The sequence below is a fragment of the Dipteris shenzhenensis genome, chromosome 12 (assembly GCF_047967505.1).
Source record: "Dipteris shenzhenensis isolate YYH24624 ecotype China chromosome 12, Dip_SZ_1.0, whole genome shotgun sequence".
Lineage (NCBI taxonomy): Eukaryota > Viridiplantae > Streptophyta > Polypodiopsida > Gleicheniales > Dipteridaceae > Dipteris > Dipteris shenzhenensis.
Genome location: NC_141607.1, coordinates 19,938,384 through 19,963,284, shown reverse-complemented (window position 1 = coordinate 19,963,284; position 24,901 = coordinate 19,938,384). Strand labels below are relative to the sequence as shown.

Genomic DNA, 24,901 nt, shown 5'->3' with positions numbered 1-24,901 from the left:
TGAATGTTGAGCCATCAATGGCTGTAAGTTCAACTTCTCCTGTACCACGAACTGAATAGGAGGAGTTGTTGGCACATGTGACCTTTTTACCAACGGGAGGTGGATGCAGAGATGTGAAAAGACACTTCTTGGAAGTGATATGCTTTGAGGCACCGCTATCAAAATACCATGTATTTTGTGTCTCATTGACACTGAAAGCTGATGCATCCTTGGAAGAATCATTACTGCATGTTAGAAAAGCATAAGAGTCATCATTACAAGTGGCTGTAATATCCGGAGCAGTCAACTGAGAGTCTGAAATGCAAGACAAGAAGGCATAGTCGTGCTCCACAAAGTTGGCTGTAGCTTGCTCATTGTCAGATGCATGAGGAGCTGAATCTGAAACAGCCATACCGGAGCTGTTTTTCTTTTCTTTTGCAAGCCTCTTCTTGCATTCTCCAATGTAGTGACCTGGCTTTTTGCAGTAATGACATATTCCCTTCTTCTTGGGTTTACCTGCATCACCCTTTGCCTTTTGAGAAGGCTGTCTTGAACCACTGGAAGGCTGATTTGATGATGTCTTTGCTTGTCCCTTTACTTTAGGCTTGAATTTTGAAAGCATGGCATGTTCACCTACTCGTGAAGCCATGTTTTTCCTGGTCTGCTCTTCCTGCAACAGAATTCCTATCAACTCGTGAAAATTGAGAGGATTTGCACCCCCCCTCAATGACAAATTCAGTGAGGTATGAAAGCTGAGATAAGACTCAGGAAGAGAATCCAGAGTAGTGGTAATCATCTCTGAATTAGGAATGATCTCATCAATATTCAGCAATTGCTCTCGTAAATCCTGTAGCTTTGTGAGGTGCACTGACATGGAGTCACCCTCTTCCATATGTGTATGAGACAATTCTCTTTTCAAAAAAGACACTCTGGCATCATTCCGAGCTGCATACTGTTATGCTCTAGCCGAGATAGCATGACCTCGGAAAGATCGGTGGGCATTTTCCCTTAGATGACCGGCTTTTGTAATATTTTATGTGCGTAAATAAAATGGTCAAGGGAAGTAACTGCCAAGGTCCTAGGTGAGGGTGTATTGGCATTGACTAGGTGGTTCTGAGTGCTCAAGCCTAGATGCACCTAAATGTGTGAGAATGCCAAGGGGCAAATGTTTTAATTGTGCCCCAAGAGAGGGGTAAATGGTGTACCAAGCTAAAGGTCTAAAATGATGACATGTGGTAGGAGGGAACCATCTAGGGAATTGTGGGCTTGTGGATAGGCATGAAGGAATGTAGTTACGTATCTTTGTATGCATGCAATCCAAGAGAGAGGCTGGGAGGAAAATCGGATGCCAGTGCCTATGAATAGTAGCCGTGAATCGACGAGGAAAATTGAGATTAGTTGAGGAGCGTATTATTTGGTATCAGAGCTTTTAGGCTGGACGAGGGGATTGCGTATGAAGGGAGCGCAAGATTAAGCTGTGTAGTGCAGTTGAAGTATTTGATGAGCTCGCAAGATCATGCTATGGTGGTTGCTTCCCTCCCAGATGACCATCTATTATTCGGAGCACCCGCTTGAAAATATTTTGTACATGAACTTAGAAATTGATGTAGCTCTTCAGTTTCAGAGAACAGATATGAAGCCATTTCTCTGCAAGGTTCCGTGTGCTGATTGCGATATCTATAGTTCCGAGCTGTTACTTTAAGTGGAAGAGTGTTCTTTGCAATTCCAGAGGTTAGTACCTGTGTTATTAAGTGTGTCTGTTACTAAGTTAGTAAGCGGTGCACCCGATAACATCCTTTCAAAGCCCGCAGCAACAGGGTATACGGTTTTCGATGAGCCCGAGTTGATTAAAATGAAAGGGCAAGTAGCCAATCATGATGTGATTGTGTTGTTTGACTCAGTGTCAACGCACAATGTAATTAACTCGAAGCTTATTAAGAGACTCAAGTTGAAAACTAGTCCGTCTAACTATGCTTATACGGTCAGGATGGCGGACGGAAGTTCAACTGAAGTATGGGACCAGAGGGTTACCCAGTTGGAACTTCGAATACAAGACTATGTTGAGAAGCTGGACTTTGAGTTGACCAGGCTTGCTCACGCAGATATAGCCCTAGGCATGGCTTGGCATTTTTGGAAAAATCCAGCCATTGATTGGAAAAAGCATATTTACCAGTTCAAGATGAACAGGTAGAATATGTTTTGCGAGGTGAAAAGGATTTACCTCGAGGACCATTGATTTCAGCCATGGAAATTCGGAAGACTCCGAAAGAGTTTCTGTGTCTGTGTATAGCATCGGTAGAGTCGATTGATGATGCATCGGCTAGCACTGAGGCTACCCAAGCTGGGGAAATGGCCGAGTTGGCTAAGGAGATATCGGAGTTGTTCTCTGATTGTTTTAGAGATGAGTTACCTTATGGGTTATCTCCAGAGCGGAATGTTTAGCATAAAATTGAGCTTATCCGGGGGGCAGAACCTGTAAGTAGACCTCCCTATAGATTAAGCTTTACAGAAGAAGCTGAGGTGCGAAGACAACTGGAAGAATACCTCAAGCTGGGGCAGATTCAACCCAGTTTTTCACCTTTTGCTTCGCCAGTGATATTAAAGAAGAAGAAAGATGATACTTTTCGTCTCTGTATAGATTACAGAGCATTGAATAATATCACTATTAAGCACAGGTATCCGATGGCTCGGATCGATGATTTGCTAGATGCATTACATGGGGCCGTAATTTTCAGTAAGATAGATCTTAAGTGTGGCTCCCTTAGATGACCGACTTTTGTAATATTTTATGTGCGTAAATAAAATGGTCAAGGGAAGTAACTGCCAAGGTCCTAGGTGAGGGTGTATTGGCATTGACTAGGTGGTTCTGAGTGCTCAAGCCTAGGTGCACCTAAATGTGTGAGAATGCCAAGGGGCAAATGTTTTAATTGTGCCCCAAGAGAGGGGTAAATGGTGTACCAAGCTAAAGGTCTAAAATGATGACATGTGGCAGGAGGGAACCATCTAGAAAATTATGGGCTTGTGGATAGGCATGAAGGAATGTAGTTACGTATCTTTGTATGCATGCAATCCAAGAGAGAGGCTGGGAGGAAAATGGGATGCGAGTGCCTGTGAATAGTAGCCGTAAATTGACGAGAAAAATTGAGATTAGTTGAGGAGCGTATCACATACATGCTCTCCAAAATATCCCATGCTGCCTTTGAGGTCTTAGACGACCGGATATGCAGAATGATGAATCTTTTCACTGAAAGAGAAATACATGACAAAGCTAAAGGATCACATGAATCCCATCTCTTTTGCTTTGGAGTGGTAGGTATATCTGCACCAATAACTTGTCCTGCAGCTGTACCCTGTGCACGACCTCTGCCTCCTCCTTGCTGGGGAGGGGTATTAGGTGCCACATTTGCTGGCCGGATCTCATCCCCATTTACATAGTCCCACAAATTACGGGAAATTAGAATGTTGCGTACCATAAAACTCCAGAGGGAGTAGTTGGTACCATCCAGCTTATCCTCTTGTGAGAGACCACTGAACTGGAAATCATTCTGATTTTGCTGGGCCATGTTTGAGAAAGAAAATACAGCAAATGCAAATCTGAATTCCCTTGCTGGGAATGGAGTGCACAATTCCCAAAAAATACAGCCAAACACTGGCTGAAAATGCAACTCAAATCTCTGTAATGTCTTTGTCAGAAATCTGCCAGAGCATCCAATCTCTCCCAAAACCTGCCAAAAGTGCTTCAACACACTTACAGAAAGGCAGTGTGAACTAAAACCTGCAAAATTGCTCTTTCAACACAAAAGCCCTAATTTGTGGCTTGAAATTGCAACTAGAAAGGGGCACATGGTCTAAAAGCCCCAAATGTTGCACAAATTGCACTCTGCCTATAAAAGCCCCAAATTTCACTGCAAAATTGCAGTGTGATTGCAAAAGCCCCAAATTTTTGCAATTCTCTGCAACAAATGCAAAAGCCCCAAATTTGACAAAATTCCCAATACACAAAATGTGTCCAAATCTGCCCACAAAATGGCCTGCAAAGCAAAAATCTGCCTCGAATTTGATTTACCAACCAATAGCTCCCTTGCTGTACGGACGGGTACCCTCCTATGTACGGGCGTACGGCACAGTGCAGATTTCTGTACGGATGTACGGATCTGACGACGAGCTGTACGGCGATGTACGACGAGCTGTACGGACGACGATCTTTGCAATACAGAGTACGGACTAGAGCAAGGTTGACGTGCAGTATGGACTGCTCACGGGAGCAGTGTACGAGCGTCGCTTCAGATCCGTACGTGTGTACGGATCACGTGCACAGCAAGGGGTTGTAGCAGTGACTGTGCGTATGGATGGCGCTGTCAGCGCGTGCAGGTATGGACAAGCGTACGGCAGCTGTACGAAAATAGTACGGCTGTACGGCGAAGGTACGGGCGATGGGAGCTGCACGCTTGGGAGTTGTACGGCGCAGGAAGTACAGTCCGTACAGATTGTACGGAGGACTGTACGGATGACGGGCTTGTACGGACGGGCAACGAGCTGTTGAGCTTGGAGCAAAGAGCTGGGTCAACCTGCTCTGATACCAAATGTGAGTTTGAGAGTGAGAGCAAAGTGTGTGAGCAGGAGAGCAAGAGAGTAGGAGAGTGAGAGCTAAAAGCAATGGTTGCAATAGAAGAGTGTAGTACAACTGAAGAGTGGGATAGGTTTTGTCTAAGTGACAAAACCTTATCCTTCACTAACCGTAGTTAGTGAACTAACTGTGGTTAGGGAAAAAACCCTCTAAAATGAGGGAAAAGTGTCCCTAACCTACTTATTACATTACATTGGTCACTGCTAAATTATAACAATAATTCTAACATATCCATCTTGGACCAATGTGTAACCATGATATAGTTTTCAAGTATACCTGAGATGTATCCACGATACTTCAGCCATACCATGGAGGGGTTTTGTTAGCACTTAGCCCTAGTATGGCCTTGTTGGGGAGTCAGCCCTCACATTTGCTCATTGGCCAACTCTTGCGGTTGACTTTGGGGACTTTATTGGTCGCCATTTGTACTTTCTCATAATCCATTTGCAAGTATCTTTCGGCCATTCAATACTAGGAGTGTCTCCTTTGATGTGGGCTAAAGTCTCATTGTATGTATCCTCTTGTTTGAACTAAGGCCTCCATTTCAGATCTTCAGTGCATTGATGCATTTGGCTTCGTACTTTGTGAAGATTAAGTTTATTTGCCTTTGTATCCACCTCTACAATCACTTAGTTTGCACTTCAGTATGAACAAGATCCTTGATTGTAGAAACGAATTGAGGGGTTGGAGGTGAAGCGTTACAAGTCTGAAATACCTCATCGTTCATTGCTCGCTTACCGAGTCCTTCATGAACCTGGATTCGGACTTGCAAAGTTGCCATCTTCAACTTTAAGTCTTGCAATTATTGCTGTAGATAGAAAATCTGCGCTCGAAGGCCAACGATGAGCCAGTTAAGGCCTCCTCGCTGGTATGTCCTTGCATAGGGAGAGGGTGTTGATGCTGCAATTGCGGAATATAGGGTTTTGCTAGTTGGAGGCGAAATTGTAGGAAAGGAAAGGGTAGGGCATTTTAAGGAGCATGCCTGCTCCATGTTGGCCATATTTGAGTTCACCCCCTAGCTGAGGCTAACCCGCGGGTTGGGATGGGTGTTTAGTCCGACTTGGGGCTAGAAGGCATGAAAGGCTGTTGCTGCTATGTAATGGAATGGAGGAGACTTGAACGATGAGCTAGATTTGAGTGGCCAATTGAACGGAGAGTTGGCAACAAACCTTGAGCTGAGTTTGGTTGCTAAATAACGAATGAGGGGCTACGAGTCTGAGTGATGGAGTGAAAGCTATGCTTGAAGAGCTAAGGTTTCATGAATGAGTTGCGAGCTGTGCCTGATGGATTAACCTGAGGTGTCATTGTGAACTTTGCCTGTATGATCTGATGAGGGACTTAGGGCTTGCTCCGAATTATCCTAGTCCCACATGTAGCTTCTCGAATCTCTGCCAGCCGATCGTTGGAAGGTCACTCCCCCAGAAGGGTAGTGCATACATTGTTGTCGGCCTCACAAGTGTATCAAAAAGCCATCCCGGGGTCCTGGAAGTGTGCTTGAAAGCATTGTCGCTTTAGTTGAGCTAGAGCTCCTTGCCCTTGTGTGAGTGGTTCCCTAGTTGCATGAGTCATCGTGAAGACTAGTCCCGTGAAGACTGCTGCTAGATAGGTGTATGACTGAACGATCTTGACTGGCTCCCTTGGTAAGTGAAGTTGTGCCCGTGAAGTATTGAAGAACATAACCTTGGTCTTGCCAAGGTTGGCTGTCAGGTCTCTCTCCTTGCAAGACCTCTAGGGCCTCTGTGTGTCTTTGTATCCCATCGCTGAAGAGGAGTTGAGAAGTATGTCATTTGCGTACAACAATGTTTGTATCATCAAATCAGCAAGCGTGGATTCCTTCCATCCTAGGCGGTCCATGAAAGTCGTGATCTCATCAACATAGAGCCCAAAGAGTGTCGGTGAGAGGGGGCATCCTTGCTTCACTTCGATCGTGCGCTCAATCCAATTTGACATGCCTCCAGTATCGTGTACTCTCCCTTTGACTAACTCATATAAGCTCATTACCCCCTAGATCATGTCTCCGGGGATTTCCATCTCTTGGAGTCTCCTAATCATACATGCTCGCGGGACTGTGTCAAAGGCCCTCCAAATGTCTTCAAAGCAAGCGTAGCCTTTTTGGGATCTTGATCTCGCCTCCTCGATGATGGCCCAGAGGGTGAAAATGTGGTCAAGAGTGGGATGCTACCTTGAGAAACCAACGTGTCCTAGAGTCTGCTGCCCATGTGCCTTTGTGTAAGACCCTCTCTCTCTCTCTCTCTCTCTCTCTCTCTCTCTCTCTCTCTCTCTCTGATCTTGGCCAGTGTGTGGCCAATCATGAGTCTACGGTAGTTTCCCGTGTCCATGGAATACCCTGCTTTGTGTATCGGCATAATAGTGGGGTACTCCGAGAAGGTGGGAAGCTAAGATCGGAGCCAAAACCTCCTGCCCATGTGCAAAGTACTCGGTTCGTAGGCCCTCTTGGTCTTGAGCTTTTTAGTTGTGAAGCCAGTGCATTGCAACTCGCACATTCTGTGCAATGAATAAGATGGATGTGGTGGGGCTTGGGCAAAGGAGACATATTGGATGGTGCTTGGATCAAGACATTGTAAAGCGAGGTGGTATGCCTGTGCTAGATGCTCAGATCTTTGATGGTAATGTGTGGCTTACCCTCAGAGAGAAGCCCCCATGCAATAGTGGGATTCCGTGCTTCAAATGATTTGATCACCTCATCCATCCTTTGTGCAAGTAAAGGCCACCTCTTTCGATGTGTCAAGCGGGGTGATATCCACTTTGCCTCAAGCATCGTAAGGTGCCCCAAGGCCTGCTCACATATGCGTTGAGATTGTCACTCATCATCAAACCATGCTTGTGGGGAATCTTCCCAGCTAGGGGACGTGCTGTAGATCTAGTTTTGGGGAAAGATTTGGCGAACCACTGATATCAGAGTGTCCAAGGCATGGGAAAGATCTACGTCATCTTCAAGGGAGGTCAATAGCTCATGAAAGTGGCTCATTTAAACATCATCAAGGGCATGATCTAAGTGTATCTTAACACGGATGGGGTCCAGCGGGTCCCATTCTATGGCTAGCGTTGATACCATAGTGTCCAAAGCATGGGCAAGATCAGCGTCATCTCCAAGGGAGGTCGATAGCTCACGAAAGTGGCAAGGGCATGGTCAAAGTGTATCTTAACACGGATGGGGGACGGTGGGTCCCATTCTATGGCTAGCATGCCGATCGAGATGCTGAATGCTAGATAGGAGTGGTCAGTACCAAGTTGGGGGGGATGGACAGTAAGATCATGTACATGTGGCACAAAGGTTGGGAGCCCATCAGCTAATCCACGGTACTCGTTCCCCTTCCATGTGGGAAACAAGTGAGCCGTCCAGATAACGTCCATCTATGAAGACCGTTATATATGATCAAGTCGTGCACTGCTCCCATTTCCGGTAGGTGTCGGCCACACCTTGTAACCTGTGGTGGATCCTCTGAGTGGCTTGCTATCCCAAGCTCGGCTGGGTTTATCTTTGGTACTGTGAGGGGGGGAGTTCTGAAGTCAAGCTGCCCCACCTATCTATTCCCCATGCTCGCATTGAATTCACCTAGGAGAAGAATCACCCTCTGCCTAGAGAACTCCTTGATATCACCATATATCGTCTCCTATGGGCTGTGACCCTCTGTGATGATCTCATGCGCATATGATGATATGTCTTGTGGGAAGTAGCATATTGCAATAATAATCAGTCATGTGTTAGATAGCTGAACTCGTATCCACATGTGGTGTGCATGCTCCTCCTTCCGCATCATAGATATAAATGGTCTCAGATGTGATCTGAAGAGGGCTACCACTCCTCTAGAGCCCTATATCCCACTATCTCTTCACATCTCCCTCCTATGAGCTGACTCCCAAGTGTATCCTGTCACTGTGGGCAGTCCCCTCTTTGGGCTCTCATTTGTCTTAGTGTAGAAAATCATATCTTTGTTGGTGTGCCTCTCTGAGAATGGAAGGGATACTCTTAAATGGAATGGCAGGGATACTTTCCCACATTAAATGGAATGGCAGGGATACGCTTGCAGGAAACTCCTTGCGAGCTGACAGCCTTCATTGGTTGAAGGTGTTCTCGCCCCCTTTGGCTTTGTAAGAACCCAGTTGTTCTTATTTTCTTTGTTCTAAAGGAATTTCACATGTGGATGATGTGATTGATCCTACTGGTATGGTCATCTCGTATCCAGCAGCACTAAGACAGTATGCTTTGGGACAGCACTAAGACAGTATGATTTGGGACAGCACTACAGACCATTATGGCATTTATTATCACCGATGCTCCCTGATTTTCAGCCAATTCCTCATCTTGAAGTTGGTTATCGCATCAAAGGCTGGGTTCTTCATTTGGATAACCATGTTTGTCATGCTGACATAATGGTCGCATCTCTACACAAAGTTTTGCTGCCTTCTCCTTGGGCTTTTTGGGGCAGCTCTTAGCTTGTCATCACATTGCACCAGCCACTTGTAGACGATGCCTGTCCTTGAGGGAATCTATGCCTCATCTTTTTTGGCATTGCCTTGAGTCACAAGATTTCTTGCCTCTACTACAACGACGGCTTTAGGCTCAGTTCCCTAGTGCTTATCTTGGAAAAAATTTTTGGTTGTTTGGATTTCATCCTGTTAGGTAGGGTTTTGATCTCGTTTTTTACTGGGTTCGTTATTGGGCTATATGGAGCCTCTAGAAGGACTGCAACCATTGGATCCTTGGTGATCCCACTCTTGCCAAAAATCATATCTTTCGAGCATCTCTACTACAATCGCTTTATGAGTAGATGTCTATGTGTGTTGGATTTAGATTATCCTGCTTTCTTGTCATATAATGAAATCTTCTGATGCTTGTTACTGGATGTCCCAGCTTTGGGACTGATTCTTGTAATATAATCTTCGATGGGTTTCACCCCAAAAAAGAGAGAGAGTGTATATATATATATATATATATATATATGCTTCTAGTCATTTCCCTTTTTTTCCTAGACAAGGCTTTTCTAAAAGCATCTCTTAAAACATGTCTCTAGGCCAAATCCTACAAATGTTTCTTTTGACTCCATGATTGACAATAATACGGATGATAGCTGTCCTAACTTGAAAGAAAAGAAGAATGTATACTTTCTTAGTGTGATGACACGTTAAACAAAGGTCAGCGCAAGGGCATGGCCTCCCTTGAAACTATGTGCAGTCATCATCAGATTACTACAGCTACACATATGATTCCTGCTTGAGGGAGTATCTAATCTTTTTTGTTGCTCTCCCTAGAGATCAATTTCATATCCATCTTTTCATCTTTTCATTGCCACCATGGTGCTATGGTAGATCTACCATCAATTATTTGGAAAGCATTAAAGAATACGATTATCGTCACCCTCATGTCTTATGCGTATTTTATGCCCAAGAAGTATCATATTTTGAGGCTCGTCTGTTGTGGGATCATTTAAACTCGGAATGGTTGATGTCCCTCTTTTACATCACACCATGGCTGAATGATAGAGCCACAATGTGCTACAGGGGTAACCCAGGAGAGCCCCTTGGTATGGGTATCCCACACCTTGTCCCATAGCCATGGCATGGCCTCCGCAATATCACAAAAGGTCGGGAGGATATTGAGGGGCTGCACTTGCATCAGTTCCAGCAGCCAACCAATTGTAATGAGCATCCTTGTATTTTGCCACATGTCCACAAGCACTTGGGGTTGTTTTTACCCCCTTCAAAGCTCACATTTTCTTACACATGAGAGTGGGGGGACTCCAGCCCCTAAAGAAGACTCCAGCCCCTAAAGAATATAGGAAGCCTGCAACCACTGCTAGTGTGAGGGTGCACCACATACATGCCCCCATAGCTCTGTTTGACATATAAGCCCACTACCGTTGCTAAATTTTGCCAATCTTAGCATAGCTGCTGCTAACGAGCAATCAATTATTGTAGGAGCTGTTGTAAAGTCTGTTGGACAACGCATTGCCTTGTAGACCATGGGTCCCATACCTCTGATTTGTGCCATGATCCACCTACAACACATCGTTTGTTGTGGCTCGTAGGTTGTTAGTCTTGGCGGCAGAGCCTTAAGCTCTAGTACCCCATAGAACCCACACCCCAAGAATAATGATAACTCCAATCTTTGGTGGTATCCTAGCACAAAGCCTAGAGGCTCCAAGACTGTTCCACATGGGCGCCTCCATTAAGGTGCTATCGGTTGCCATAAGTTCGAGGACGTGTCACATACATGTAACACCGATTTTTTCACACCCTATGGCCTCATCCACCAAATTCTACCAATCAGTGTATTTGCCTTCGCAAGCCATAGAGTTCAAAGGCGCCATTGTAAGGTCAATTGCATCTTAGAGCAAAACATAGGTCTCGTAACTTTGTGATTTTTATCATGTTTTGCAATGCACGTGCTGTTCGCTCAATGGTAGAGCCCTAAGCTTTGATACCGCCTATAGAACGGCAATATGCAACATGGGCACCAAGAAGAGCACCGCATATAAGGTCATACTCTCTCCATATGCATGCCCTTGCCTCCCCAATTTGTTGGGATATTGAGGAAGGCCTACAAGTGCATTATATATTCAAAGTCAATCAAGCCACTCAATTGCATATGCGACTATATGTCCCTTAATTAGCCCTAGAAATTCGAAAACTACAAAGTAGGAAGTTGACTTGTGAAAATTTACATATGGTTGTAATTGTACTCTTCGATCCGCCCCTCAATGTTCATGTTGACACACTCTTTGCAAATGTCTCAAGACTACTTGGGGTACCTTAAGTACCATGGTTGTGCATGGTGATACGAAAGATAACAAGGTTGTAACGTGCAATACAAGGCAGCCAATATTATTATATGAAGAATCACTCAGGGGACTTAGTAGACCTACCCTATGGTAAGAATGTCATTTTGGTGGAAGGGGATTTATAGAGTCTAAATTGAATGCCACACAAAATTTGCTATCTTCTACATCTAAATTGAATGCCACACAAAATTTTGTTATCATGTCACTTTGTGTTCGAGATTAATCTTCAAATTAAACCATCACATTAAAGATGAAGGGTGGGAATTTATTGTACTCTGTGAGCTAGTTTTGCTAACATTTTACGAGTAGATGGGAAGGATGGCATTCAATTTAGATGTAGAAAATGGCATGATACAAAATAAATTTTTTCAAAATGCATAAACAAAGGAAATCAATAATTTTGTGTGGCATTCAATTTAGATGTAGAAAATGGCATGATACAAAATAAAATTTTTCAAAATGCCATAAACTTAAGGGTTTTATATTCTATTTTAAGTTTATCAATAACTTTGAATTTGCTTTGCTTTCCTCATCTTGTTTTAGTGTGGGACATTGCTTGCTTAGACATGCCTTTGGTCATTTCAAATGCTTGTTTTGTTCTTAGTTTCTTGGTTGCATGTTGCCTTGTGGCAGGTATTGAAGACCAGAGAATTTATACATGTGGAGCAGACGGATGCATTTGAAGACATACATTTATACCCCAGACCAAAACTAATGAAGGCAAGCTTTTAAAGGTGGCGGCTGCAGGTTTAGGCTTGTATTTCTTTAGCTCTTTACACATGGCCCCTTAAAGGATTTTCTTGGGTCCTCTTGGTCTATAATGTATCTATAAATTACAAGGCTGTGCAGTATCACTTATGACTGCAGAGAGCTCGGGAATGAAGGGTTCTCTGCCTTCTTGTACAACATCCATCCATTGTAAAGGTTTGTGATTCATTTGTGTCTTCAAATTTTAATTTAGTATTGAAAACATCGCTAGTTCCCTTATTTGTCATGCCGTTTGATTGTAGATGAATGCAAGTAATGGATAATTTTGTGTATGCCCGACTTGGAAGTGATAGCAAGTTTGTGGTTTTTGTACAGAAAAGCTTAAACCCCAAAGCTATTCCAAATGAATAACCAGTCTGAAGTGGTGACTGTCAAATTTCTGGAGTTTGCAAGAACTATTGATAGAATGGTCTACCTTCTCTTTGCATTTGTAGATCCTCTTCCTAAGATCTTTGCAGTATCACCTGTCACTGTCTTAAGTTTAAGTTGCTAGGTTGTAATGCCAGTTTGGGTCCCGTGTGGCAAAATAGAGCTCCTTACTTTATAGCAATATCGCTTTACAATGGTCGAGGAGATTGTTTCCCCTACGTTAGTTGAAAAAGGAGTGGTTTCCATAGGATGTTATAGGCTCTGAGGATTGGTAAGTAGGATTAAAATTCGAACTAGTACTAGATGGGCTTTGTGTTAGAAAAGAGGGATGGAGGTCGCTTGCTACAGCCAACACTTCCCGCAGAAGAAGCTTAACAACAAGATAGTGCCCAACCCAAGAATCACAGTGCTAAAACCAAATGCAACTTCTTTCCATAGTGCATACTAGTGCAGAGAGACAGAGAGAGAGAGAGAGAGAGAGAGAGAGAGAGATTAACGTCTTCGGAAGGCCTCACAATAAATGTATAGTGCTGAGAGAGATGTAGAAACAACAACATATATTCTGTCCAAGGATGGACCAGTGCCACCCCCTAATTGCAGGGTGCTGACTAGATGTGGGCCCCTGCGACACTCAGAACTGTTCTACCTCCTCCTGGCACCTTCGAAACACATCAGCCTGCATTGCTCTCCTAGAGCTTCTGCGGCTTCGTAATGTTACCCTGCAAACACACCTTCCTGCTGCTCCAGTAAACAGCCCAGCGTAAGGTAGAGTTTGCTCATGTGAACAATGACCTTGCTGCTGTGTAGGCAGGCGATGGTGAGGCACAGGTCTCCCGTGATTTGCTGTTGTGTAGACAGCCTAAGTTGAAGGCCTCCTGCTGATGTTCTGGACCTCCTTGCTGCATGGTGGCAGTCCTAGTTGAGGCGCAAGAGACTTGGCACAATGGAATAGTGAATGAACCCCCCTTTAATAGGCATGCAGATCTGCCCAACACAGTCGGCAGACTGGCCAACAAGTTGCAGACTGATCCGACCCTGTTTTACTGGTCAAATGCAGGCGCAATACTGTGGCGTGGCACTTCGCTCTACTTGCTTCTGTTTTGCACTGCCCCGACTTGCTGGTGCACGCCGACCAGTTCATGCAGCTTAAATAACTTCTCTAACAGTTTCCTTTTGCTCCTATCTGCTGCTTGCAGTCATGCGCGGGACATCTCTTTGTAGCCCTAACTGGCTCCTGCACTTCTTCAATCACTGCCTGGATGCTGTGCAATCCTTTGCTCCAGGTTGCAGCTTCCATTGCAGGTCCAAACCTACCCATCTCTGAGCAGTCAGTCCTTGCTGCTGGTCCTAGTCACGTGTGTTTTCCCTTTTGCCCATTGGTCAGAGCTTGTCCAGCCCTCCAACGGCAGCCTGGTGGTGCTCCATATGCTTGCCACATGGCAGCCTGCATGTTCCCCATGTGGCAGCCCTGCAAATCCTCAGTTTTGCCCCAATGGCATCTCTGAGACCTTGGTGCACCTCCCCCATGCTCTCCTCATTTGGGGACCCAGAGATGGGGAGGTGACCTACGTAATCCCAACACTATGGACGCATTTGATATTGCCACATTAATAAATGCGGTTAGTGCGTTGTGGTCAGCATTGGCAGCTAGGGCATATGATATTGCCATTACTTCAAGCTCATGTTTCATTGGCATGTTTCCTTGCAAGATTGCAAAATCAAATTATTGTAGAAGTTTTGATTGATCGCATTGAGCCATAAGTGTGCAAGTGGTCATGTTGACATTCAAGTAACTTTCTTTTTTCCTTGCATTTCCCTCATAACGCACCATCTACTAGAGGGGGCGTGCATAAGAACCATGTGGTAGAAAGAGAGAGCATGCACATAAACATGGTGACAAATTAGAAATGAATTCATATGAAGAAGAGACATTAGTAAAGATTGTACAACCAACTTGGCATGAGAAAATCCTAACTTGGATATATAATTCAAAACTTTTGGTTGTATATTGTAGTGCAAAGGTAGGAGGAGGAGGAGGGAGTACAAAGGTAGGGGTTGCAAGGGTAAGGGCATACTAGAACACGATAGTGTAAGAGAGCATGGATGCAATGGAGATCAATCACATGAACACAATAGTGAGCTTGAACACTAAACCCCAAAAAGTGGGAGCTTCATTCCATTAAGAGATATTTATACATGTTGGTCTCTACATAATCCGTAGGTACCTCCGGGGTAGGACCTCTTTTGTAGGAGACCACGAGATTCATAGCACCACTATAGAGGTAAACTAGTCATGCAGAGGTTCATAGCACCAATGTTTTGTTAGAGCAAGCCCTAACCATGACACAAAGTCTGCAAGAATTGACAAGAAAAATGTATAAGTGCTTGTAACAACAGGAAACAGAGATGAAATTGCAACAAATAATAGAAAGATCTAGATTTAAAGAACAACTACAAGAGACCAAAGAATACATGAAGACCAAGGAGAAAATGAGGAAAGCTAAAACAAAAGCCACTCCTTTGAGAGGTAGACTTAGAAATAGAAAAATTCGTAGCATTGCAAAATTGAAAGTTGGCTATAAAATTTGTTGAACAAAGGAGAATAGTTGAATTTTATGGGGTCACATTTGAAGACTGTTTAGGACGTCTCAAATTTGTTATATGGATGAATGTGAAATTGTCACGGAGAAAAGGATTGAACGAGTGACCATACAAGTCCTCTACTTGTGGGGCACTAAGGGACTCCCTAGTTGTATTGAATAAGCTATCTGGGTAAGATGGTCAACCACCTAGAGTGTTTGTAGTCCATGAATAGATGCGGGATATCCTCTAAGTTGCTTTTGTATCTTGCACATTTTCCATCGCCATGCCCAATTCTTTGCGCTTTATTACTAGCTGTCAAGAACCCTTTGTGAACAATCAGCCAGAGAAGGGAGGACTACTTTTTTGGGATTTCCTTGTCCCACATTCTCTCAAACCTTCTCTCCCACTTCGTGTCGACTTGCCTCAGCCATTTCCTATTGAGATGTTCTACTAGATCATCTCGGTGCTCCAAGATGATAGGGACATGGAAGAGCTGGTTTTGCCCCGCCCATCTCATTTCTCTAAGCATCGTTTGGCTCTCCCTCCCATCCACATCAATGATACATCTTACCAAAGGCTCTAACTCTCCTTAATTAGCAACAAGTCAAAGCGGTTAAGTCTAAAGTCTAGGGACAATTCTTCTTCACTCTTCCACCTTCTATTTGCTCTATCCCAAAGATCTTGCTAGGATCTGATTCCTTTTTTATTCAATCTGAGGGCCCCCTTGATGGAGAAGTCCTCTGTGGGAGTTGAATTCTAAATGATAGAGAACCAAATAGAATATTGTCTACAAAAAGAGCATGTTTTCTTAAAAAATCCTTTCTATAGCAGGGAAGGTTTGAGGAGTTCCCAAGCCTTCCCCATCCCCTTCCACAGTTCCGATCCTTTGGCAACAAAAGAATCCTTACTGAAAACTGCAGCACCCTCTAGACAGTTTTTCCAATGTTTGCACCTAGGAGGCTTAAGTTTTTTGATATTTTTCTTGACCAGGAAGGCCCAATCAGTGTTAGACGTCTGGAAGGTCTTAATTATCGGATTGAAATCCTCACCCCGTTGAATTTCCCGACACCACCTCTTGATCTTCTACATTGCTTCCTTGCCTTTTATCCATTGTGCCATATGAACCTCGCTGAGGCTTGCTCAACATTCACTATGCCCACCCCTCCCTTTACTCTTGGCATCGTGCAATACTTCCACTGAACCTTATCCATTTTCCTTTGGCCCAAGTCCCCTCCCCACGTGAAGGTTCTAAAAAGCGTGTTAATTTGTGTCAAAGCCTTCTTTGAGGGAAACCAACATGGAAATGAAGTATACGACTGACGGGTAAATACAATGATTTAACACAAACTTTCTTCTGGCCAAGGTGGGTTTGAGGCCTTGCCATTTTGCAATTTTCTCTTTGACTTTCTGGATGACCCAATCCCACCTACTCTTATTTGAGCATCTAAACCCCATTGGTATCCCAAGGAGCCAAAAAACCTTTGCACTTTGTTTGCACCCCAGATCGAGCAAAGTAGGTCGAGGTTGGGATCTTGTGCCAGACACGTCGGTCTTACCGTGGTTAACTTTGGATCCAGAGGCCAGATAGAAGGTCTCAAGGCATTTCATCACTGTGCCTACTTACTTGGAATCATTTGTTGGAGTGAGGTTGGTGTCGTCAGCAAACTATTGGCACACAATTTGCTTGTTTCCCTCTAGCTGAATGCCTACAATATTCCCATTGTCAACCTCTCTTTGAATTAGTGAGCCAAGTGCATCAGCCACAATAGAGAAAAGTAGGGGGGAGAGGGGACATCTTTTTATAATGGACCTTTCTAGAGAGAAAGCGTTCGATGTATTTCCATTGACTTCCACTTAAACTTTAGCCCCCTGGAGTAAAGCATCAACAAAGCCCCGAAAACTGGGTTCGATTCCCATGTCCTACAGAGCCTGACGAATGAATCCCCATTCCATTTTGTCATATGCTTTGTCAAAATCAACTTTCATGAAACAAATATATTTCCCATGCTCTTCATCATACTTCAGTGCTTCCTACAGAGTGAGGATCGCTTCCAAAATGTGGCGGCCTTGGATGAATCCTTTTTGCTCTTCTATGATCCAAACATGCATTTTCCTTTTCAACCTAAGTGCCAGAACTTTGGCAAAGATTTTGTAGCAAGTGTGAAGAATTGTAACTAGCCTCTAATTCTTGAGCTCCTCCTTCTGCCCTCCTTTTGGGATTAGCTTAATCATTCCTATGTTAATTCTAGAATCAAGATAACTTTTCACTACCGTTTCTTGCCAAATTTGCATCGGGAAAGGACTTATGGTCTCCAGGTGGTCTCCCAAAAGACTTGATATAATTCAATTGGGATACCATCTTCTCCTAGCATCTTTACCTTAGCCATTTGGTCCATGGTTGTTTTCATTTTTGCAACTGTGATCTCTCTTTCCAAATAGGTAAAGTCAAATCTGGCTATCACTCTTGGCCAGGGCTTGACTACAATGATCCACTTATGGATTGTACTTAAGGCTCCCGAGAATTTGTAAAAAATGTTGCGCCACTGCTTGGAGGATCAAGTCCTTGGTGACTACAATATGTATAATCTACTTGAAGCTCTCCGATGTTCTCCGAGGCATGCTTCTTCATGAGCATCCTAAACATTCCCTCGTTTGTCCCATCCCCTTTGCATGCCCACCACTCTCGTGTATATGTTTTCCTAATGCGCTTCAAATATTTCCTCTCTCTTAAGATTTTCCTTCATCTCCTTGAGAATGATCTGCCCCCATTCGGTAACTGTGTCTGATTCTTTTGCCTTCATTGTTGTCTCTAGTTTTTCTCGCCTCTTATGCCTTGACTGATCAGCTCTTTTTTTATTCGCTTTTAGGAAAGCCTTTGTCATCTTTGTGGCTCTAACCCACTTGTCAAGAATTCTCACCGTTCTCCCAAAAGCCACTCGCGAGATCTAATAAATTGTTTCTTTTGCATCCGTTAATTAAAAGAAGAATGCATCTGCTTTAAACCATGATTTCACTCTTCTTTCCTCTCCCTTATTAAGATTCAAGAAGATTGGATTGTGATCCAAAAAAGGAAGGGTGGATAGACCTTTGGTTCTAAACACCAAAGCTTCCTCACAAATGGACTTGGAGACATAGATCTTGTCAACCCTCGCTTTCATGTGGTAAGTGCTGCAGTGGTTATTGTCCCTAGTGTATGAGGTTCCTTCGAAAATTTCTATCAACTCTACTGAGTCCTTGACCTCTTGCCAAGATCTGGCTTCACTCCCCCAAATGATCCTAATCCATTCCATCTATTTGCACTCGCCTCTACCATGTTGAAATCTTCTAAGAGGATAGTGTCCTCCCCAAAATAGCACCCATCCCACAAAATAGTCCTCTCTCTGGAGGCATTGGCGAGTAGAATGAGAAAATTTTGCACTTTAGATGAGTTTGTCTAAACTCTACTCCAATCCCACTCTTTCCTAGCACATTGAGAGGTCTTCCTAAAAAACCAACTAGATGGTCCACTACTCCTAAAACTATTCCAACTTTGCCTTCCGCATAATCTCTTATGAACCAACACCTTTTTTTGTCTATCTTCTTGAGTTGCCATCTTAGTTTTGCCCCTCCCACCTTGACCTCTGGGAGGGCTTAAAAATCTAGCCTGACTCCGAATTTACAAAGCCATCGCTTGAAAATGACATGCTTTAGATCGTCAGTTAAGCATTGGATGTTTGCACTAACAAAAGGAAAAGGCATTTTGATTGGTGTGTTGCATGATCGCTAACTATTTTTTTTTCTGTTTTTCTTGAATTGTATCAGGCTCTAATGAGGAGAGACAATAAATCCTCTTGACAGCCTCCTTTTTCCCCTCAGCTCAAGACTTGATGGCCCGAGGGGGGGACTCCCCTTGTCTGCACTAGTTGTCCCTTCTTCTCTTGTTGAATTCATTTCCCCCCCTTACAACTATAAAGGGTGTCTTCTCTGCACTTTTTTTATCTACCCACCATCGTAGTTGCTCCTCAAAGGTTTGAGTGTTAGGGACTACTTCTTCTTCCTCCTTGGAACTCACATCTTCTATAACCTCATCCTCTATTTCTCCTTGCTCAAGGCATCGAAACTACTTGTGAGATGTCCCTTCTCTCTTTGCGTTTTGATGTTGTTTTTCTTATCTTCTGCCTTCTTCAGCTCCTCTTTGTCTACTATTCGTGGCTCCTCATTTTTCCTTGCTGTGTTCCTATGAGCTCAAAAAAATTGTAAAACACTTAAGTCAATAGCAACTGGTGTTATCCACAGGATCCCTGAAATTATAGCTAACATCAATCAAATCCACGATACTAGTAGAGCTCTTTTTGCCTCTATACCATCACCGGCAAAATTTAGGGCTTTCAACATGGGAATGACTCAATTCCCTCCATCCATGTAAATAGGGCATGTTTTTTTAGTTGTAGGGGAATGCACTCCATACCATCATTGGCAATATTTAGGACTTTCAACATGGTAATGACTCGGTTCCCTACATCTATGTAAATAGGGCATGCTTTTTTAGTTGCATGGGAATGCACCATTAAAAGGGTGCCACAATTATCCAAGGGATAACATGTAATGGCAACCATATCATTGGGAATGGTATGTCATGTCGTTACTCGAAGAAAACTAGCAAGCAATCATAGGCTATAAACAAGTTTTTGACCACAAAACCACAATCAAGGATTATTTATGAACGTGTTGAACAAATGGAGCCATTGATTACTTAACTACAACAAACAAGGTAATCTCTAGCCAAATAGAGAGAACCAACACTCCGCCAACATGTTACTAAGAGCACAAAGACATGTGGAGAAATCCAAGTTAGTACATGTAGAGAGAGAGAGAGAGAGAGAGAGAGAGAGAGAGAGAGAGAGAGAGACTCATGCATTTTAAACCATGTGAAGTCACTCACTTCTATTGGATTGTCATCTTTCATCATTTAGGCCATGTATCCACGTTGACTAGAAACATTTCTATTGAAAGTAAAGGCCAAAAGCAAAATCCCATTTAATAGTTGAAGAAAATTACAATTATATTAAAGGTGTCTTTACTTAAGCATATGCCATCATCTTCCAAATCACATAGCCATGGAAACTTGCTTTTGGCCTACCCTAGAAGGCATTCTACGATTGGGTGTAATAAATCATAGAAGCATTTCAAGGAAAATTTTGGGGCCTTGATTCAATGCACTGGTGGGTGAGATTTTGAATTTGGGATGAACTTGTGCTCTTCTCAAAATTTTATTTCATGTGATGATTGCCACATTGGTGTAATAATGAGATGCAATCAGTCAAAACTTGATGTTCTGAACACAGCAAAGCTCGACACATATCATTACATGGCAATTATGCCAATCCTTTGTAAAGTTGATGTGTTGCATCTTTGTGCATTAATATATTCATAGCCTGTCCAGTCATCTACCCACAGCTCACCGCCTATCACCTACCCATAGCTCACTACATGTCATCTACCTGCAACTCGCCACGTATCTTCTTTTTTGCACTGGTCTAGACTTGTAAAGACAAGAATGCAGATGTAGACTCATAAAAATCCATATAGATCTAGATTTGCAACCGTCACACTGGTCTAGACTTGCAAAAATCCATGAAGATCTAGATTCATGACCTCTGCATTGACAAGGTAGTGACATTGTCTTGGAGCTACCATCATGCTGGTTCTTGGAGTTATTTTAGTGTTAGCTATAATTACTCCTAAACCAAGGAAAACTTATTTCCTTGTCCAACCACCTAGACCTTAATTGGTTGGGTCATGTGAGACCCGCGTTGGAGTCCCACAATGATGGAGTTTTTTGTTCATATATTTCACATCATTTTCCCTTGAGGGGTCCCCCTTCATATTGATATGGCCCTTGAGGGGTCCCTTTTAGGAGCAAGGGCCATATAGACATGCCATATATGGCATCTCCATATGGATCTTGCCCCTAAAGGGGACCCCTCAAGGGCCATATCGACAATTGCATTTTAAAATAGCTTAATTTATGTTTTTACCATGCCATCGGGTAGGTTTAAAACCACAGTCTAGTGGTTGAAATAGTAGCTTGATATATCGTGTAATAAATAGTTTAAAGCAACTGTGGTTAATAGTTTATCCTAAACCAAGGAAAATGTATGTCCTTCTACAACCATTGCACTAGTTCTAGTGCTAGTTGTGATTAATCCTAAACCAAGGAAAATGTATTTCCTTGCAACCACCACGCTGGTTCTTGAAGACATTTTAGTGCTGCTTGCAATAAAACCAAGGAAAATGTATTTCTTTGTGCAACAATTTCTTGTGCACTGATTGCAACCAACAATGACTGCTACCAGCAACAATGATTGCTACCATCAATGACTACGATAATAGCATAATATATATTAAATTTGAAACATAAGAGATTACATCCGGTGGGTATAATAACTCAGACATTGCTCATAGTCTCATTGAGCAAGGATAACATAGATTACATCCGGCAAGGATAACCAATGAGCAGATGAGAGTTGGAAGGAGGGAGCATGAAGAAAAGTAGCCAAATTTGTAGAGCAAGAGAGCGGATGAGAAGATGAGAGCTGGAAGTGGGGAGCATGGTATGTTTAATAAATGTAGATAAAAAATTTCCAAGAACATTGAGTGGGGAGGATGAGAAAGAGATATCAAGAGAAGTGTTGCAAGGCAAATGGAAGGAGGAAAATTTATTGGATGAAACCCAAGAGTGACTTTTGACATTTGCACTATACAATTCAAAGAACATGCAAAAGTGGCTAGAGATCTATGAAAATGAGAAATGGGGGGTAAGAGAGGAAAAGGATTAAATAATCAAAAGGGATAGAAAAAGGATTAAACAAATAAAAAAGGATAGCAATCAAGTAACATACCCTCTTGAGTTAGAGGAAAAAAGTGTCCTCTAGATTGGTACAAGATATTATAAGCAAGGCACACTCTAATGGATCTCATGTGACTCACGACAAGGAGGAGATATCATTCAAATGTGATTGCCATGTAAGTCAACTTGTTTATCCCTCCCTAATATCCTTGAAATTAGGAAACACTAATTGAAGGCCCTTTTGAGACCCCATTTCTCCCCTAATGATTATAGAGAGATATTGTGAAATTTATTATGTGGAAATGGCAGTGCCAGAAAGTAAACTTTTGATTCTCGAATGACATTTTCATAAAGTAAACCTTTCATTTGGGAAGGATTTTTAGGATTAGTCCAAATGTAGACATATGAGTCCAAAATTATTAAAATAAGTGTTAATATATCATCGAGCTAGTACATGTCAGGCATTGGTTATGTGATTGTCCTACACCACCCGATGGTTGAAATTGTTTTATTTTCTAGTTGTGAAATTTTTTGGTTGTCTAGTAGCTTGATTAGTTTGATTATCGTGATTAGAATATATTTTTGCACATACTTGTGTTTCTTTTTCCTCATAGTAGTGCAAAAAACATAGTGTTTGTTTCCCAAAATTTTTATTTCCCACATGTTGGGTGAGCAGATGAAGTTGTATCTGAAGTTTATGTCTCAAAACTCTGACCTTTTGATTAAGCAAAGGAGCTTTGAGCATTGTAAGCCCTTGTATATCAAGAAACTCAAAGTCAGGAATGTGTGTTGTTGTAAAACACACATAGACTTTAACCTGGCCCAGCAAGCTTTGAATGACTTGAGCTCTGGTCATGTTGAAGCAGTCCATGGAGATAGATGACCATGCCTCCCAAATGAATGTGCAATTTGTAGGCCACCTGGATCCTTTCATGTGTTGCAAGGGAGGCCAAGTTTGGTATCCTAAGGTCTCTGTGGGAGCCAGTGGTATATCCAAAGGGAGGCTCTGAGTGGCACTGTGTTCAATGAATTTGTGGCACATGCATGCATTGTAGTTTGAAGAAGAGGCAATTTGATGTCTATCTAAATTAAATGAGGGAAGAAAACCATGTTGCTCTAAAATGGAAAATATTTGAACATATTAATGTTGAAGGATCGAAGAAAGAGAGATGGCTACTATCATATAAGAGCACTAAACCAAGGGAGCTTGTAGATCACTTAGTTCAATCCATCCCAAAAAGATTTGAACATGTTAATGTTGAAGGATCGAAGAAAGAGAGATGGCTACTATCATATTAGAGCACTAAACCAATGGAGCTTGTAGATCACTTGGTTCAATCGATCCTAAAATATGTGCTTCACAATTTCATGGCTAGCTAGCAAGATAAGCAGTTTAGGAAGTGCCTTGCCAATTTTCCCCATGACACTATTATCTCAGTCATAGATTTTGCAAGATGAGATACAAAGTGCTCACTGGTACAACAAGTAGATAACGGTTGTAGTGCATATCATGTACGGTCATTTGCTTGATTCTTCTATGACTGGTGCCAATTTACTTATTGACTCAGAGTCTAGCTTAGTGCAACACACATACCATTTCTACCATTTAGATGATAGGAGACATGACACCTTATTTGTGTAGCATGATTTTTAAAGCAATTGGGAATGGCTAAAAAATGATGATCCCCATGTACAAGAAAATATAAAACAATATTGGGTGTGGTCATATGGTACTTTACCTCAATGTAAGTCATCCCATTGATTGTAATTTGTCTCAAGATTTAAATCCCTAACTGGTCCCTAACTGGTCTAAACATGACATGGAATTTCTTTGGGTCTAAGCCATGGCAAGGGGAACATGGATGTAGTGTTGTTTATAAGCGAGCTCTATTTAGACACCAATTGACATGCCCTCAAGAAAATCTCAATGATGCCCATGATTCTGTGACATGGCTTACAACCAACCTCTCCACAAGTGCGCAATTAACATACAATAAACAAAACCTCAGGAATAGTGTAGTGTGTAAAGTGTTCCATGAAGTGGAAGTGAATGAAGTGCAAAGGAGTAGACAAGATTGTAAGGCCATTAAAGGAACTTATAGTTTGCACAATATAGGGCTTTTCAAACAACCACCTACTCAAAAAAAGAAAACCTTCTTATTTCTATAGTGCATCCATCACAAGGGATCATGACAATTGTGAGGACATTGAAACTGTGAAGAGATGGGAGGCAATTCAAGTTTTCCCTCTATGTGAAGATAGCCCTGACAAACAATGGAGAGATAAAATATGACTCACCCCTAACCTCACTGGTGATTGCCTGGAAGAGGGGGACAACTTTCCATTGTTACTGACTTTGGGAAGAATGAGGAAGGTGACCCATACTTTGTGTTGCAGTGTACCAAACCCAAGCACAACATTGAGGAAGCCTTAAAGGATCATTGGGGAACAAGCTATGAGAAGTGGGATGTAGTAGTTGGAGCTATCTGGTACAAAAGCATCCAAGAGAGGCTAGAATTACATTCTATTACATAAGAGTCTACAAACATTTTTGTACTCTAATCTAGTAAGTTGAAAATCCTTTTTAGATGAAAAAAGGGCAAGAGTGTCTTCAAATTTACACATGCATGAGCACATCATCATGGGGTGTCTTGGATTAGTGGACGACTAAGACAATACAAGAAAATGTCATGAAAATGTATTCTCATTGTGTGGGTTTAGTTAACCAAAGAAAATCTATTCCAATTATCCTCAAAAAATGGAAAATGTATTTACAGTTTGCTTGTACAATGACCGCACTTATTTTAAGTAAAGCATAAACCCATTGTGCTTTTTTTAGCGAATCCCAAACAACCCCACACTTGTTTAAGTAATCCCAAGTGAGGGACAATGTATGCCCCTTATCTTGTACAACCAATGGGCTGGTGACCACAAATCCTAAAC

The 24,901-nt window shown here is 42.6% G+C and overlaps 1 protein-coding gene across 1 annotated transcript in view; it reads left to right on the top strand.

Annotated features, from left to right (window-relative positions):
• Window positions 1-12,392, top strand: part of LOC147895955 (sister chromatid cohesion 1 protein 4-like) — a 52,833-nt gene extending 40,441 nt beyond the window's left edge. Inside the window, exon 13 of the mRNA XM_087382314.1 lies at window positions 12,043-12,392. Coding sequence (XP_087238440.1) covers window positions 12,043-12,141 — 99 coding nt within the window. The 3' untranslated portion in view covers window positions 12,142-12,392. The remainder of the gene's footprint in view (window positions 1-12,042) is intronic.
• Window positions 12,393-24,901: the final 12,509 nt, after the last annotated feature.